A 17001-nucleotide genomic window follows, 5' to 3' on the forward strand; every position below is an offset into this window, starting at 1 on the left:
ACACCTACAAAATATCATGGGATGACAAGTAGTTTGGATTAACAACCAAAACATCTTATTTGTGACCATTCCTTTAATCTCAAGATGTTTTTTTTTTTTTGCATGAGAAGTTTACAAAAGTTCATCAAGCATATCCAGTAAACTGAAAAATGTAGAGCTTGTTAGAACACACACTTGTACACACACACCAGACCTCCTGTCGAGAGTCGCTTACCCTTCATGCTGGGCATCACTCTGCTATGGTGGCTGTGGGTGGGATGCCCGTCTGGCAGGCGGCACAGGGGCTCTCTCTGCCTGGCAACGGCCACTGCTATCCCTACAGGGGGCTGTCGCACCTCTCCCTCCCCCTGAGCTTCCCCTGAGTCCTTGCCCGCCCGCTCCAAACGTGCGTTCTCCCCAGATGATGAGGCTCTCCTGGGGGGCAGGGTCTGATTCGCCTCCTGTAGAGCACTGCTCGCTCCGCTCCCACTTTTGTCGCTTCTCTCGCTCCTCTCCCCAGTTACTGCCCCCTGCTTGATGCAGCCCAGGCCACCAAACGGGCTCTTCTGAGAGAACAGCAGTGGTTGCTGGCTGCTGTACTTCATTAGACTACTCATGGCATTGCTTTCAGGTCCCTGGTGGCCCAGTGTGGCCTCCTGTGGGGCGGTTAGAGGGGGAAGAGGCCCTTGGTCCCCACGTGAAGTCTGGGAAACAGCACCCAGAGAGTTGTAAGCCTTGTGCGGTTCTTCATCCAGCCGAGTCGGGTGTCCTTGCACCTCCCAGGACGGTTGATTGCCGGTCTGTTGCCCGCTGTGTCCCTGTGACTTGGACTCCAAGTCCATCTTCCTCTTGTCTTGTGCGCTGCTGCTATGCTCCAACTCTGGACCCTGTCCACCAGTGCTAGCCCTGTTACTGTGCTGCTGATGACGTATCCGTGCAACTCTCTGACTGTTCCTCTGAAGAGTACACTCAATCTCTGTTGCACCTTTACCTTCGGACGAAGCCCTGTTCGACGGACCTGAGTGGGTACAGTCCCGGAAAGGTGGAGTGCTGGCATAAATGCTACTCTTCGCTTGGTGGCCACCCTTCGTCCCCTGTGGCAGAGAGGGACGGAAGGCATCAGATTCCTCAGTGCTGTCCAAACTACATGAACGAGCCGAGTGGGGATGCCTATTCTGACTGTGCTGAACCTCGTTTGTGCGTGAATGGGGGCCCGGGGGCCAGTCTGGGCTCTTGTCTGCTTTGCCATATGTGTGTTGCTGCTGGGAACATTTTCTTTGGCAGCTACTCGGAGGAGGCAGTAGGGTAGCTGCTCGACTTCCACTGCTACTCCTCTCAGGAGTTTTCATTTCTTTCCCTGCACCACCCCCGACCATCCCACCTCCCACACCTCGACAGTGAGGGTTTCCTAGCTGGAATGGTCCACTGGTTTTGTCTCTCAGTGGCCCCACAGAGGGCACAAACGTAGGCCCTGTCACCTCAGAGTCCCTGCCAAGGCTCTTTTCTTGAGCAGTGGGCATGGTTAGTGGAGCAGGGGGTGGTGGGCAGAAGAGATCTGGGTGGGGATGATGAGGATGATGATGGTGCGGATGACTTGGGTGTAGCCAGGATGCTCCGACGGCAGACCCTAGGCCCAGGTGAGGGGGCATGGAGTAGGGCACTGGGTGGGCATGGCCCAACATGGCACTGTGGCGAAGACAGTCTGAGGGCTGCTCACTAATTCGCATCTCTCCACTGACTCCCTCCTTGCAACAATGACCATCTCCACTGGTCTGCCGGCCAGTCCCCAGACCTGAGGCCCCCGGCCCCACACAACTGGGCAGGGAGCCCCTGGTTGTGGCACCTGGATCAGAGCCATTCTGGGTCTTGGTGCTAAGCAGACAGGAACTAAGTGTCTTGGGATCATCTTTGTGCCGAAAATTTTCTTCTAGGCCATGGGGGTGGTGTTGTGGATGGTGCTGGTGGTGGTGGTGAAGGGTGGGAGGACCGTGATGATGACGATCCTGCTTGGACTCTTGTTTACTCTTTTCTTTCTCTTTCCCTCCGGGTGCTACTCTTCGCTCTGCTACACCTGTCTCTTTGGAGCTCTTCTGGGATGCTGTGCTCCCAGGTTCCCGCTCACGACTGCAGGAGTCCAAAGGGTGGGCGAGAGCGGTCCTAGATAATGGTGGGAGGCTGTGATTGGTGGAGAGAAGGTGCGGCTGCGACGGGAGGCTTCGTAGATAGAAATCTTAGGAAAGAAAGAAATTTAGACAAATACTTTTACATAAACTGTTTACTGTTGCTTGACAGGAGAAATTTAACCTCACTCACCTTTCTGAGTGTCATAGAAACGGTGCTGTCCATAGAGTACGCTGCTGTTGCCATGGTGATCGAGGGGGCTCATGGACAGGAAGGTGGGGGCTAGACTCCCTGAAAAGCGGGGATACCCTGGGGCTGAGAGAGAAAGGAGAGAGGGGAGAGAACATTGTCAGGATAAACAAATGTAACAAAAGAGAGTGACAGTTTTGGCCTTTTGCTGTGGTTGGACACAGGTTCATGAAGCCCTACAGCATGGTACAACCTTTCCCAGAATCCCCTGCACAAACAAGTTCAGTTCTTTACTCGACATTTATGAGTAGCTCATCTAAACAAGAGCTTTTAGAACTTCTGTTTACAATTATTTAAAATTACAGACTTTTAAAAATAATCTTAATCTTTATTTTCAAAAAGTTTTTAAATATATTTTTCAAGGTAAAAAGTACTTTTTACAAATTTCATGAATTATTAATACATAAATATCAAGTTTTTGGGGAGTCGCAACGCATGATATTTTACGATCTGAACTATGAAAAATAATTTTAATTCAGAAATAAAAAGACACTCATCATAAAAGAGGTGTATTCAAGTAGTTGCATGTATGAATTGCATTTTTTTTTTCTTGAATAAACTAATAGACAATACAAAAATAGCATCCTATTATTGACTCAATAACCAATAATAATATCATCAGAAAGCTTTGCCTTTGACTTTAGTGCATAAAACTAATATATACAGTATATATATATATATATATATATATATATATATATATATATATATATATATATATATATATATATACACACACATATACACACACACACATTTATAAAGAGAGACACATTCACAGACACAAACCAATACAACACGCTCATTTAACAGCTATGCACACACATCCTACTGGTTCAATGAGAGGTAAATGGCCGCTCAGCTTGACTCTAGTCTCTGACTCCAATCTTCAAGGACACTGAACTGTTTCCTGAGATAGTGAAGGCTACAGTGGGGTGTATTTATGTGTAAACTAAGCACATGGCTGAAACCCAACCACAGACCAGTAGAGGTCAATGGCCAGGCACACAAGGGTCACATGCTTAAGCCGCCCACAACACAGAGCTATTATAGGCCATCTGTGGTGTGTGTGTGTGTGTGTGTGTGTGTGTGTGTGTGTGTGTGTGTGTGTGTGTCGTGTGTGTGTGTGTGTGTGTGTGTGTGTGTGTGATTTTTTCTGTCAGTGAAATGGTACTCGTTTGAGGGGAGAGTATCCCGGTGTCTTTTTGAGTGCGTGTTCCTCTGTGCATGTATTTGCTTGAGACACCCTGTCCTTGCACACTGTTTAATTGGATGCAGTTAAAAGTTTAACGGTCCGGGGCCAAAGTAAACAACAGTCCATAATGCTCATCCTCAGCATTCCACAGAGCCATTGTCCCATAGCCTACAAAACACACACACTGTCGTGACCCCATCAGTCCTGACACAATAGGAATTTCTGGAAAAAGACGATGGATGTGCACGATTTATTGGTGCCATATCAATCATCAGCCGATATTAGAGAGTTTTTATCAGCAGCAATGACCAACTGTTTTGTGATTGGTAGAACTGATGAACACACACCTCAAGAACCTTTGTTAAGACTTTCACTATAGTAACAGACATTCGGGGCATGAATTAAACCTTTGTGTAACACATATATCAATCACGAGCAAGAGGGTGAAAGTGAGAAAGAGATGTGAACGAGGGAGTGTGAGTGTGATAGAGACAGAGCATATCATTTCAAGAGGCAGATTATGAGGGAGACAGACCGTAAGTGACTGTGTAGGTACATGTGTGAGTGTGTCTGGAAGAGAGAAAGAGCGATTGAGAGACAAAGGAGCAGGGAAGGAGATCTCCCCCTCTCCTGCCTCTCCTACTAATTGACACCAGTGGAGCGTCCTGCTGACAGTGACATCACAGGGGAGTCCAGATGTGTAATATCGGGCCTTCTGGCTGCACCTGTTTCCTACAGCCACTGAATTTCAATGTTATCGACACACACTTACGCGGAGCGCACACATACACACACTCCTGCAGCATGCGTAGATACAGAGAGACGCACACATTACCGTGAACATGCACAAAGACGAGGGACAGGGAAATAGAAATTTAAACACCACAGTCATTTGTAAACGTGTGTATGTCCTTGAGCACGTGCACACATGTATACATTAACGTTTACATTTAATATTATTAAAAAGTCTCTTATGCTCACCAAGACTGCATTTAATTGAACATAAATACAGTAAAAACAATGATACTGTGATATTTTATTACAATTTAAAATAACTATTTCTATTTTCATTTATTTTAAAATGTAATTTATTCCTGTGATGGCAAAGCTGAATTTTCAGCATTATTTCTCCAGTCTGCAGTGTCACATGATCTTGAAGAAATCTTTCCTTCTAATATGCTGCTTTGCTGCTTATAAGAAACATCTCTTAATCTTAACAATGTTGAAAACAGTTGTGCTGCTTAATTTTTATGGAAACCATGATCGGTTTTTCAGGATTCTTTGATGAATAGAAAGTTCAAAAGAACAGCATTTTTTGTCTTAAATGTCACTTTTGATCAATTTAATGCATGTTTGCTGAATAAAAGTAATCATTTCTTTAAAAAGAAACTTTTGAACGGTAGTGTGCAGTCTCAAAAAGGAGACAAAAAGGAGATAAAAAGGAAATGGGAACTGAACAGACCAGACCAGACCACCACAGTTGATGCCAGACCAGAGAAGAGAAGAGAGGAGAAGAGGAGGCAACAATCACCCCAATCCCTCCGTTCCACAATTAATTTAAATGCCAACAATTAGAGCAGAGCAGCACGGCAGTCTGAAAGCAATCACACTCTAATGATGAGCAATAAATGCAGTCCAGCAAAGACCATTATAGGCTAGAGTGACGAGACACACACACACACACATAACTAATCAAACACACTTATTGTAAACTACAGCTCCCCAGTCTGAATGAAAACTGTATTCATCTAAATGAAGAATGATGGAGCCACAGGAGCTCAGTGTGCCAGATCAAACTGAGATTGGGCTCAGAAGCCAAGACACTGTTTTTGTTCTGTAAGACTGAGAAGCAGTGAAAAGTACAGGTGGGGAGTGTTGGACAGTGTCCCAAACAAAGTCAAAGAGGATCTGTGGTTGGTTGAGTGTGTGTGTGTGTGTGTGTGTGTGTGCTACACAGAACTACCTATTCAATCATATGCACACAGACATTAACCCTGGTGAGCTGAGCGCCAATGTTTATTTTATGGAGGTAATTTTCTCTTTAGTCTATGAGAAATTATAAACAAATTATTAACAGCCACTCCATACCTCCATCTTTCTCTGTAAAATACTTCTAATTACTAATTTCAATTTCAACATATTTTATTGCTAGGACTGTTTAATATAAATAACTAAATCAGTGACAAAAAAAAAAAAAAAGTACCAGTAATAAACCGAGAAAATTTAATTAAATTAACTAGTCAATCTGTTCCAATCATTAAGAAGTGCTGTGAGTGTAACTCAATACCAGCTCCACCGGCACCCACGACACAATCATATACCTTTACATGCAGGGCACAATAAAGTGCTTCAGATTACAGTCCATGTACTCAACATCCATGTACAGTACAAAACTGCATGTCATGCAACTTACAGGAAGAGAACAATAGTCACACAGAGACACGTACAGCCCTGTAATCGTATATATGTGAACAAAGATTCCTGACCAAAAAATAAAAAAGAAGAAGAGTAAGAGACTGTGTGAGAGAGATGCGTGCCTCTGTTATTGTTGATTATTACAATTAAATTATTAAAATTACTCACATATTTCCTTTAATTATATTTAACATTCGTCATCTTGATTATCTATTCCTTTAAGTTACATTACTTAATTCACAATTGTTCATTAAAAGTAAATTGGGTAACACTTTACTTAAGCCTTTATGTATAATGCATTATAAAAGTATTTTTAATGTATTAATTATGCATTGTAATGCACCTTATAATGAATCGTATGGTCTCATGAATAATTGTAACCACAGTCATATTACACCTTCAAAAGATATAATGCATTATAACGAACATCATGAATACCTTTATTATACGTCATACATAAAGGCTTTAAGTGTTACCATAAATGTTTGTTAATTTTTCTCTAAAATGTATTTACCTTTACTTTTCTAAACACTACAAAACAAATAAATATTGCTGTATTTAATTTTTGCTATACACATTTTGTTATGCCATTAAAAATTCATTGTTTAAACTGATATAGAGAGAAAGAAGTACAATATAAAAAATTACAAAACAGGGCTGACGCACTTCTGATCTTCTATCACACTAATTGAAGCAAAGCGGCAGAACGAAGCCGGCAGACGGAGGGAGGAGAGAGCAGAACAGAGAGGGGAAGAGGAGGACGAGGGGAGGGGATCTTGTCAGCTCTGTTAATTGCGAGATGTGCTGAATCAACGGCTGCAGAATGTGGCCACTGTGGCTGGCTGCAAGAAAGAAGACGCAATAAGCCACAAAAGGCCGATTCACATCAAAATCTGTGGTAAAACCACTAACGAACACCCTCAGGTGGCTTATTGCTTTGATACACGGCAAAGCAGCGATACAATAAAAGACTATTATGTTCAATAAATAGTAAGATTTATTTTTAGATAATCGTAATTGAAATAAACAATTCTTTCCAGCAAGTAATATAGTTCATTAGCCTAAGGGATCACATCCTGAAGTGCATTTGATGATTTTTAACTTGATTAGGCATTTAAAAAATGTAGGGCTCTATCAAAGTATTACTACCAACATGTTTTTATATTATATTTTAATATGTAATTTATTCCTATAATGGCAAAGCTGAAATTTCTACAGCCATTAACATTAATCCTTCAGAAATCATTCTAATATGCTGATTTGCTGCTCGAAAATAATGTCGTTTTATTAATGTTGAAAACAGTTGTGCTGCTTACAATTTTCGTGGAAGCTGTGATGTTTTTTTCAGACTAATGCATCTATTTTTTGAGTTAGGAAGGTTTTATGTAAAAAGAAAATAGACAAATAATAAAAAGAGAGAAGCAGGTGAAAAAGATAATGAAAGATGATGGTCTATCGATAATCAATGGTAAGAGAAGGTGTTAGAACCCGAAAGCAACAAAGTTTTAAAAGGGAAGAGCCATGGATGAAGGTGAAAAATAGAGAGGAACGAACAAAAAAAAAAAACATTAATGTAGAGGAAGAGTGGTTCAGTACATCAGGGAGAAAAAACTCAGGTATTGAATGAGTGAGAGATAAAAGAAAGATGGACAATGAGACGGCGAGAAAGAGAATACACGTATGAAAAAGAGAGAGAGAGTCTCGGGTGGCAGATCTGTGCGTTGGCTGGGCGCCAGACACTGGAGTTCGGCCAGCTGGCAACATGCCGATTGGGGCTTCCTGGATTCAGTCCTTAAAAACAATCATTTGGACAGACTCTGTGTGTGTGTGTGTGTGTGTGGGATAACATATATTTGAGTGGGTGTACATGAGCTACTGTAACCAATTATTTTCCTCTTACTCTCTCATTTATTATGAAATATACAAACTGTCTCCATGTCTTTTCCCAGGCTAAACACACTCCACACACACATTCACAGTCACTGCATGCAATGTGCCAAGCCAAGCCTGGCTTCCTCCACCAGCTGGGACTTCAAAGGTGATCCCCTCTCTGTTGCTTTGAGCCAACTCCCTTGCTCTCCTTTTTCTCTTTCTCTCTCTCTCTCACACAAACGTAGCGCGCAGACCTACCTAACACCCTCACGCACACTCAAAGTACAAACTCTCCGAATCTTTTGCTGTTCCGACTTCACTTCTACCTGCTCCGGGCGTTTTATTAACACCCAGCGAAGCACTCAGCTGTGCGGTTAATGCCTCACACAACACTTGTTTAGAGGATTTAGAGGGCACATGTGTGTGTGAGAGTGTGTGTGCGAAAGAAAGAGGGACAGAATAAACGAAAGCATCCTCTGGTCAGGCACAATCGCAACCTGATGTTCCTCAGAGGGTTCACACAGATGGGAAAACAGGTGTCCAGGTTGCTTTTAACTTGATCGTAAGGGAACGCACTTTATTTCTAAGGGAAAACACTAATGGATAAATGGATAAAAAACAGCACAATTAAAAATCTTAATTCCCTCTGAAAAACATGCTTAGAATTAAAGTGAACTTGTCATTTTAAACTGTTTGATTTTCTTTCTTCCATGGAACTCAAAATTTGATTTTTAAAAAAATATATTTTGCACACTATTTTCAATATAATGAAATTCTTTTGAAATCATACGATAGATGTGTGTGTGTAAATGAAACCAAAATTGAAGTCGTAGTTCACTGAAAATCTTGACTTCCGCCTTTGAGAGTTCATGACATTATCTTAAATCAGATCTTTTCATTGATTCATCTGGTTTCACAAAACCATGATTCATGAACATATTCATACTGGTTTTGAGAAACTGGATAAAACGATTCAATGAAAATATCCAAATCAAAAGGACAAATTAGTGAAACTGGATTCGGTTCTCAAATTCAACTCACCGACTCTACCACTTCAAATTGGCATGAAATAAAAATGAACTCTATTTTCTAACTCATTGTGATTCATCCATGCATGTGTGATTTTTTTTTCACCAATTCACTGATGGACATTTTTCCTTTTTCCGATACGTTGAATAATTTTTCGATCTCGTTGTGTTCTGTCTTACGGATTGTATTTCCACACTTGAAGGTAAGATCTTACGGATTTATGAATGAACCACTCGTTTTAAAAACGTCCTAGTCTATTAACATTCATTATGACATTTACTTCAAACATTATAATGCTCATGATAACTTTTGTTACTTCAACAGCTAAATACTCTTCACCAGCTATGCCAAAGAAAAACAGAAAAGTTCAAACACAAAATTCAAAAGATGGCTGCACGTTTCTCTGGTGCATGAGGTCTATAACAACTAAAATTCAGTCTGTTTGCCACAAGCTATGATATGATAGCACAGACATCATGTGGGACAATTTTATGGTGCTTTTACGTCCTTTTTGGAGCTTGACAGACACTATATATACTTCACTTGCATAGAAAAGAGCATCGTAAACTTCGATCATCGAATATTTGGAGTGTAACTCAATATCTTGTGTTTTCTGTTTGAAAAACACACACACCTCTGGCTGATCTGTCTGCCTTGGGGCGGTTGGGCGTTTAGGTATCTGGTTATCAGTTAGGTAGAGCCAGCATGTCTCACTGTTGGCTTATTTCTATGATATGACTACAAACACACGTTCTCTCAGACACTAATTTACACAAACACACTGACACACACCTGACCGGGAGAGATAAAGGAGGCACTGAAAAGTGTTGCCTGACCACAAACTGTTCATAGCCAAAAGAGGAGCCGAGGGGCCAAAAGGCAGAGAGGACACACACACACACACACACACACACGCGCACACGCGCACACGCACACTCAGCAGGGTCCGGAAGCCAGCACCTCCCTGTGGTGATGCTTCTAACCATCGGCATCTCTCAGTTAAAACCGCATTCACGTATCCACACAAATCCACACACAGATGTGTGTGAGTGTCGGTTGTCTGAGCAGGAAGTAGACCGTTGCAGTTGGGTTTAACCGTAAGGGTCACGAGACCTCTGGGCCTGGATGAGGAAACCCCACATCAACCCCCCAAAACAGCGAGCCTCTAATGTTGAGCCTCACATTGCAATGTCTCTTGGCAGTCTGGTGTCCACGCGGCCGTTGTGACCAGCTCAACTTCATCGTGAAATCCCATTACAATGATGCTCAAAATGCATTTCCTCGCCTTTTTTTGTGTGTGTTGCTTTTAAGGTAATTTACTAAATTGCCGACAGACATTACAGCACTATCCTCATAAAGTTAATGAATATTAATTAACAATTTCCTGGACCGCGCAGGAGATCCCGCTGCATCCAATCAACTAACGCTTTTCTCTCCTGTCCTCCCCCTTTCACCCCCCTGGCCTAATGGGTCAGGTGGGGCGTCACATCATCGGTAGCTGGACCGTCTCCAGGGGAACGGGGCTGGGGTAATTGCATGGCTCGTTTTGATGACATGCTTTTTATGCAAATGAAGTAGGGAGTGCAGGGACACGGCTGGGGGGGAAACGAAACCATCCAATCAGTTGCTTCAAGGGGCTAAGCACAATTAAAGACTGATTCAGATAATGAGCTCTTATCATCACGATGGGGCCGTTTTTATCATTATAGACACATTCTGTTATTAATATTATTGCTATTAGTTTTATTATTATTATTTTAATGGTGATAATCAGAAGCATCATCATTATATTTATGATTATTGTTATTGTTGTAGGTTATTGATGGTTTATATAAAGCTCTCCGCGCAGAAGAATATGCTCTTGGTCGGCTACGGCGCCACGTTTTTTCCTCTCCCTCTAACTCTCTCATTCTGTCTCGCACGCGCAGATTTGTTCAGTCATTCAGTTACAGTAGCGCTGGGTGCCAGCAGTAACACCACTGTGTTCGCTGCCAACCACAATTACTGTTCCATTCTGCCAGCTGCCAAGAGCTCCGCAGATACAGAGCAGTTAACCCGCACTGATACACACACACACACACACACATACACTTGAACGCGGTTGTATACGAATCTGTGAAAATACCAATAGCAAGTGCTCAGCTGTGCATACTATTTAAAAAGAACAGGCATGTGCAACACAAAAACACACTACACTCAGACACACACTAAAGGCATACACATTTATTTAAAGATCTATAAATGTTTAAAAGAACATATTGCACATTATGGACAGGAAAGTCTAAATTGAAACATAAGCACACGGAGTGCACATAAGGGGAAAACATAATTACGCTTGTATATAAAAAATGAAGACAGGAGTACACTAATATAGCACAGCACACTGAATCTTATGTGAGCGTTATGTTAGGTTATGATCGATATAGAAAGCATGCTGGGTATTTATACAAGACCAGTATAGAAGAATAGGACAGTATAGATTGATAAAAGGTCTAAGAACAATAGATAGATAGATAGATAGATAGATAGATAGATAGATAGATAGATAGATAGATAGATAGATAGATAGATAGATAGATAGATAGATAGATAGATAGATAGATAGATAGATAGATAGATAGATAGATAGATAGATCACCTTCATGTGAGTGGGGGAACCAGATCTGTGACGGGGCCGTGGAGTGAGGTCCAGAGCGATAGGGTGGAGAAGAGGGGGATGATGGGGGTCCGGTGGGATGGGAGGGAGGAGATCCCAGACTGCTGGCCAGAAATGTTCCCATGAAAGAGGCAGGGGAGTTCCCTATCAGTCCACTGCCTGCAGGACGAAATTAAAAAATGGTTAAAAATCAGACAAAACCACGGAATGACCAAATTATTGAATTACTGAAAATTATGAAGTGGACCTTCACAATTACAGTGCAGCCGTTACAAAGAGAAAATACATGAAGATTATTTTCTGCCTAAAATAATCATTCTAACCAAATTAGACAATTACAGTGCAATTGTGGGGAGAACTATGACTAAAAAAAGAAAAAGAGAGAGAGAGTTTTGTAGCATAAGCGTGTAGTCTGTTCTAAGACACTGTGCCCATAATGAAGTCCCTGTGATCACTCTGCTGTAGCTTCTCTCTCACACACACACTTTGCGACAAGACCTACAAAGGAGAATGAGAAACAGGCCGTAATACACTCTCTAATATACAAAATAATGCTAAATGCAAAGAATAAACTGCAACAAACCACAGTTAGCACAGAAAACAACAGACTTTTAAAATTGACTTGATATCCAAATATAAATTCTGGGTCCTGAAGCAAAACCATGTTGAGAACCACTGACCTAAATCACCCCAAAAAAACACAGATGCACAAAAAAAGAGCATAAAAAGATGGTGTGGAATGATAATAAGGAAACCTTGGATCGATTAGCATCAAAGTGATTTAACTGTATTCTTCCCCGAAGGAAAATGCGCAAGACTTTATACATTCAAGCCAACAAGGGTTAAATCAAATCCACTACACATGCACGGTACATACGAACCACACGGAGAAGTCATTACATTTCCAACACATCATCTATATTTTGTTTTTTTTCAACACAGAAAGAAACAAAGCGAATTTGCAACACTCCAATAAGTTTGATTAACCTATATGCTACAGAGGCACGGCTTTAATAAACTTCAGACATAATATAATTTAAAGATAAGGCAGCTCACCGGAGATGATTCGCTCGTGGTGCGATGCAGCATATAGAATCATCAAACCAGCTTATTAAACATGGAACTCAATAGAACGAATTGCGCTTAAGACGATGTCTGCACAACATTTACAAGATTAACAACAGAGAATTCTGTGCAGATGAAAAAACGCCACGCATGAACACACTGTTGTTAGTTTCAGTGAATACCGCTGTGGTTTCCTGTGAGTCTTCCCTTGACAAAGACCCTGCCCTTGTGTCCTCTAAAACAACCAACACCACCAATTAAACAGCGAGGTGAAGGCGAGTGCGGTTTCATTTCCTAAACTGATAAAAGTTAATTAACGTGGGTGAGGGGGATGAGGTTAAGGAAGACGTTTATGGGTGTGAAATTACTAAATGAGTGCTCTCACAAGATAAACAGAGCACCAGGCCACAGCTCAAGCCCTAGGCAAAAAATGACAGCAAGCAGGAAACAAAAAAAAAGTCAAGAAAGCAGGAAAAGACCAGCGGAATTACAGGTCTGGAAAGATGTTAGGCCGCTGGAGCCGGGGTGGATGCTGGGATCACAGCCGTCAAGACAGTTTGTCTCCGCTCACCCACTCACTCGCCTCGGGATGAAAGTAGCCTTTTTGAGCTGGTCTAGGAACAGTTTACCGCTACATGAAATGGTAATATCTAAGCTGGAGAATTCCCAGCACACATTATAGCCGTCTTCTCCCAAATGTCCCTACCCACTTCCCATGGGTTCCGTTCCCGAAATGAAAGGACTGTGCAGTATTCACCAATGCATTATGGGTGTGGTCTCCACAATTCTGGCAAAATCCACCACTTTCAAATGTACAAGGTCTTTTCCAGTTAGTTAGTTAGGTCAACAGTTAGGACACAATATATAGGCCTATATAGTGTGTGTATATATGCATTAAATTTAATCAACATTTCCTAATGTCACATTTATTAATTATGTCATAGTCAATTAGGCATCTAATTTGACAGAAATTTTTATACAAATTATGTAGTTGACGAGTACTTAATTTATATATTAATTAAAACTAGATTTTATTTAAAAAAGAAAAAAAAAAAATATCTTGCATTTTCACCTTATATTTTGATAAACTGTATATTTTAATTAAAACTGATGCACATTTTCCACCTCAACGAAATAAAAAAAACTTTAAAAATACATTTGACAATTTTTTTTGATGAGATTATGCATTTATAAAAACAAAAAAGTGTATTTGACAAGAAAATTTAACTAAATATTTAAACATTTGATTTTTTTGTATATATATATATATATATATATATATATAGCTTTTTCAACCAATATTTTTGTGAATTTCATATTTTAATTAAAATCGACATTTTATTTGATGAACTAACAAACATTTCTTTAATGACCATTGTCTGTAATTTTGTTGACAAGATTAACATTTTTATATTAAACTAGATTGTCAAAAAAATCTTGCATTTTTTTAACCTCATATTTTCAGAAACTACTTCTGATTAAAACCGATGCACATTGCTTATCTCAGCAAAATAAAAATTAAAATCGTTGATGAGATTAACACTGAATTTTTCGGGAAAACACTGGAAAAACACAGCAGTTGCTCATTCAGCCCTGAAATCCTAGAGACATGGAGAAGCTAAATATATTCGATCTATGATAAATTCAAACTGAACGAATGAAAGCAGGGAGAAAGGGAAACCTGATCCACCCTTATGTGAACCTAAATACTCCTACATGATTCAACCATCTTGTCGCCATTGGTATCCTGGTAGCCTCAACCTCAGACAGCACAACCACAGACTGCCGACACTGGCCGTCTGATGAATAGTCTGAACAGAAAACTGGAAAGCACATCTGAAACTCACAGCAACAGCCATGCAAGTTCATTGCACACACAGGTCCAGCCTGGAGAGTAACAAAACAGTGTTTACAAGGCACCAGGTTAATATTATGAGAGCTTGAGAGGAAGAACTAATCACTGGATTTAATCTAAATAGCACATAGAGACAAAAGTAAACTCAATGTAGCTTTCGATGGGCGTTTTTAGCCAAAATATGCAGTAAAGTGGACCAGACTTTATGCCACAAGTCTGATTTGCACTACACCCGCCGTACCCAACCATCTGAACAGCACATAAAGCCCTCACTCCTCCTCTCCTCTACGCCCTCCGCCAACTTCCCTTTAATAAAATGTTTCCTCTTGTTTGCTTTGCTTTATTGACTTTTTTCTCTTTTTTTCCCCCTCCGTCTCGAGCACGTCGTGGGCTGAGCGTCAGCTGCAAACGCTGAAATTATTGCTTTCGCCCATCCTACTAACTTCCCCCCTACTTCCACCACTTCTAATAAACCAAACTGCAGAAATGAAATGCTGATGATACATGAACAGAGGGATTGGAGGAAAGGAAAGGATGGCGGGAGGTCTAAAAAGAAATGTGGCTGCCAAAGAAAGCCCAAACAGCGTGTGTGGGGAGGCACGCTGAACCTGGGGAAGCCCAGTCACTGTGAAAAAACAACAGCGACAGAGTCATTACGGCAGGAATACAGTGAGCTATAAAGGATGATGCTGTCTTGTCAGGCGGATCCCCAAAGGGAATGTGTGTTTATTTATGTCCGTGGTGCGAAACTCGGCTGAACGAGAGAGAGTGACTCTTGTGCGAGCGCTTAAGGAAATCGGGTCATGTGCATACTAATCGCCTGATTCCAGGCTCAGAGCAACATTAATCCAATTAAGGAATTAAAAGGAAGAATCCTGAAGAGTGGGAGTCCCGAGTGTCTGCCACACACAAATACACACTCACGTAACTGCCAATTGCACAAGTGCATGTTCAGCCTTGTCATCAAATGAGAGTCCCCCAGCGCTGCCCTTTAGTGGAACAAGACATGTGTGTGAGACAGACAGAGAGAGAGAGAGAGAGAGAGAGAGAGGGAAAAAAAAGTCAAGTCAAAGGTTTGGATTATGTGTTACTTGTTTAAGTCAGAGATCCAAATGAAGTGCAATCCATCGGCACACACAACAGCTCCAGGTTCTAATGGGTCTGTGTGTGTACATTACAACAGCTGTCTCTCTCTCTCTATGTCTCTCTTCACAGGAGGATGTTTATGTCTACTGGTGCTGAGTACTCAGTTCAACAGAGAGAGATAACACAAGTGCTGCTCTAACTATGGTGGAGAAGAGAATAGAGAACGAAGAGTAACAGAAACAAACTCAACGTATTTTACATGTACCTAAACCATATAAATTTGCCAAATTATATATTGTTAAATGCATACATCCATATATACACACATGCACACATACATACATAATATATAGCTTAGGTATGAGATAATAAAAATATACATAAAATAAAATAATATTTGATTAAGTTTTGTCATTTGTAAAAATTTTAATTTAAAGAAATGTTTATATTTACCTGAAATAAATAAATAAATAAATGCTATAGTTTAGGCAATGTATAAAAAAGTATTATTTTGCTATAATAAATAAACAAACAAATAAATTACATAGTTTAGGAAAAATATATAAAATTGTATTTTATTTGAAAAAATATAATACATAAAAATATAAATGTGTGTGCGTGTGTGTGTGTGTGTGTGTGTGTGCACATAAATACATACATACATACATACATACATGCATGCATTCATACATCATTTACGCTTTAGGTAGTTAAAATAAAATATGTATATGTATGAATTTATTTTAGGTATTGCCGATAGATTATTTCCCCCAATAAACAGAAAGAAAAAAATTGGAATACCTGTTTCTGATTGGTCAATCTGCTATCAAATATTTTATATAAAGCCTGCTAAATTGATAACACTCAATTTCCAGCATAACTGTGCCAGTATCATTCTGTGTCGTCTCTCTCCTCTCATAATAAAACAATTTCGCTCATTCTCATCAATATTGTATGTCCATTATTTACTTGGTAAGTAGTTGTGCAATAAGTATATTATAAATTATAAGATAATATTTGGTCAGACAGTTAATATTGCAAAATAAACCCTGATAGGATGACCAGGACCCCGGCGCATATGGAACATGAATCATAAATTTAAGTAAATTTAACTAAATTTAAGAACAACAGATATCCCTGCCGAGATAACTAGGTAAACGTGTAAACATGAGTGACCGAGCTGTAAGCAAGCTCCACAAAATCACAAACACAAAAGTCTAACTGTAAATATCACACACACACACAAAAACACACACACATCTTGTAGCTCCATTAGTGTGAGAGCTGGAACATGTCTTATATGGCAGAGCTAGTGGAGGAGGGGCATAAGAGACTTCATATTAAGGGTTTTGTCAGGGGAGTGGTTACCGCATATGTGTGTGTGAAGTGAGGGAGTGTTTACACAGCTGGGTTCCACGCTCTCACACAACCCCACATCTCACTGTCCCCCAAAACATGTGCCACTCCAGAAAAACCCCA

The 17001-nt window shown here is 40.5% G+C and overlaps 1 protein-coding gene across 6 annotated transcripts in view; it reads right to left on the bottom strand.

Annotated features, from left to right (window-relative positions):
* bahcc1b (BAH domain and coiled-coil containing 1b) overlaps positions 1 to 17001 on the bottom strand; it is a 94317-nt gene that overhangs the window by 35540 nt on the left and 41776 nt on the right. For 5 of the 6 annotated variants that reach the window (XM_084434135.1, XM_084434136.1, XM_084434134.1 and 2 more), the window contains exons 3-5: positions 11499 to 11675; positions 2293 to 2415; positions 215 to 2209 (exon numbers count right to left, since the gene is read on the bottom strand). In XM_084434135.1, coding sequence (XP_084290261.1) covers positions 215 to 2209; positions 2293 to 2415; positions 11499 to 11675 — 2295 coding nt within the window. Of the gene's footprint in view, positions 1 to 214; positions 2210 to 2292; positions 2416 to 11498; positions 11676 to 12572; positions 12699 to 17001 lie in introns of those variants that run through there. The other variant, XM_084434137.1, reaches the window with a different exon arrangement.

Source organism: Rutilus rutilus, assembly GCF_951802725.1.
Source record: "Rutilus rutilus genome assembly, chromosome: 16".
Taxonomy (NCBI): Eukaryota; Metazoa; Chordata; class Actinopteri; order Cypriniformes; family Leuciscidae; genus Rutilus; species Rutilus rutilus.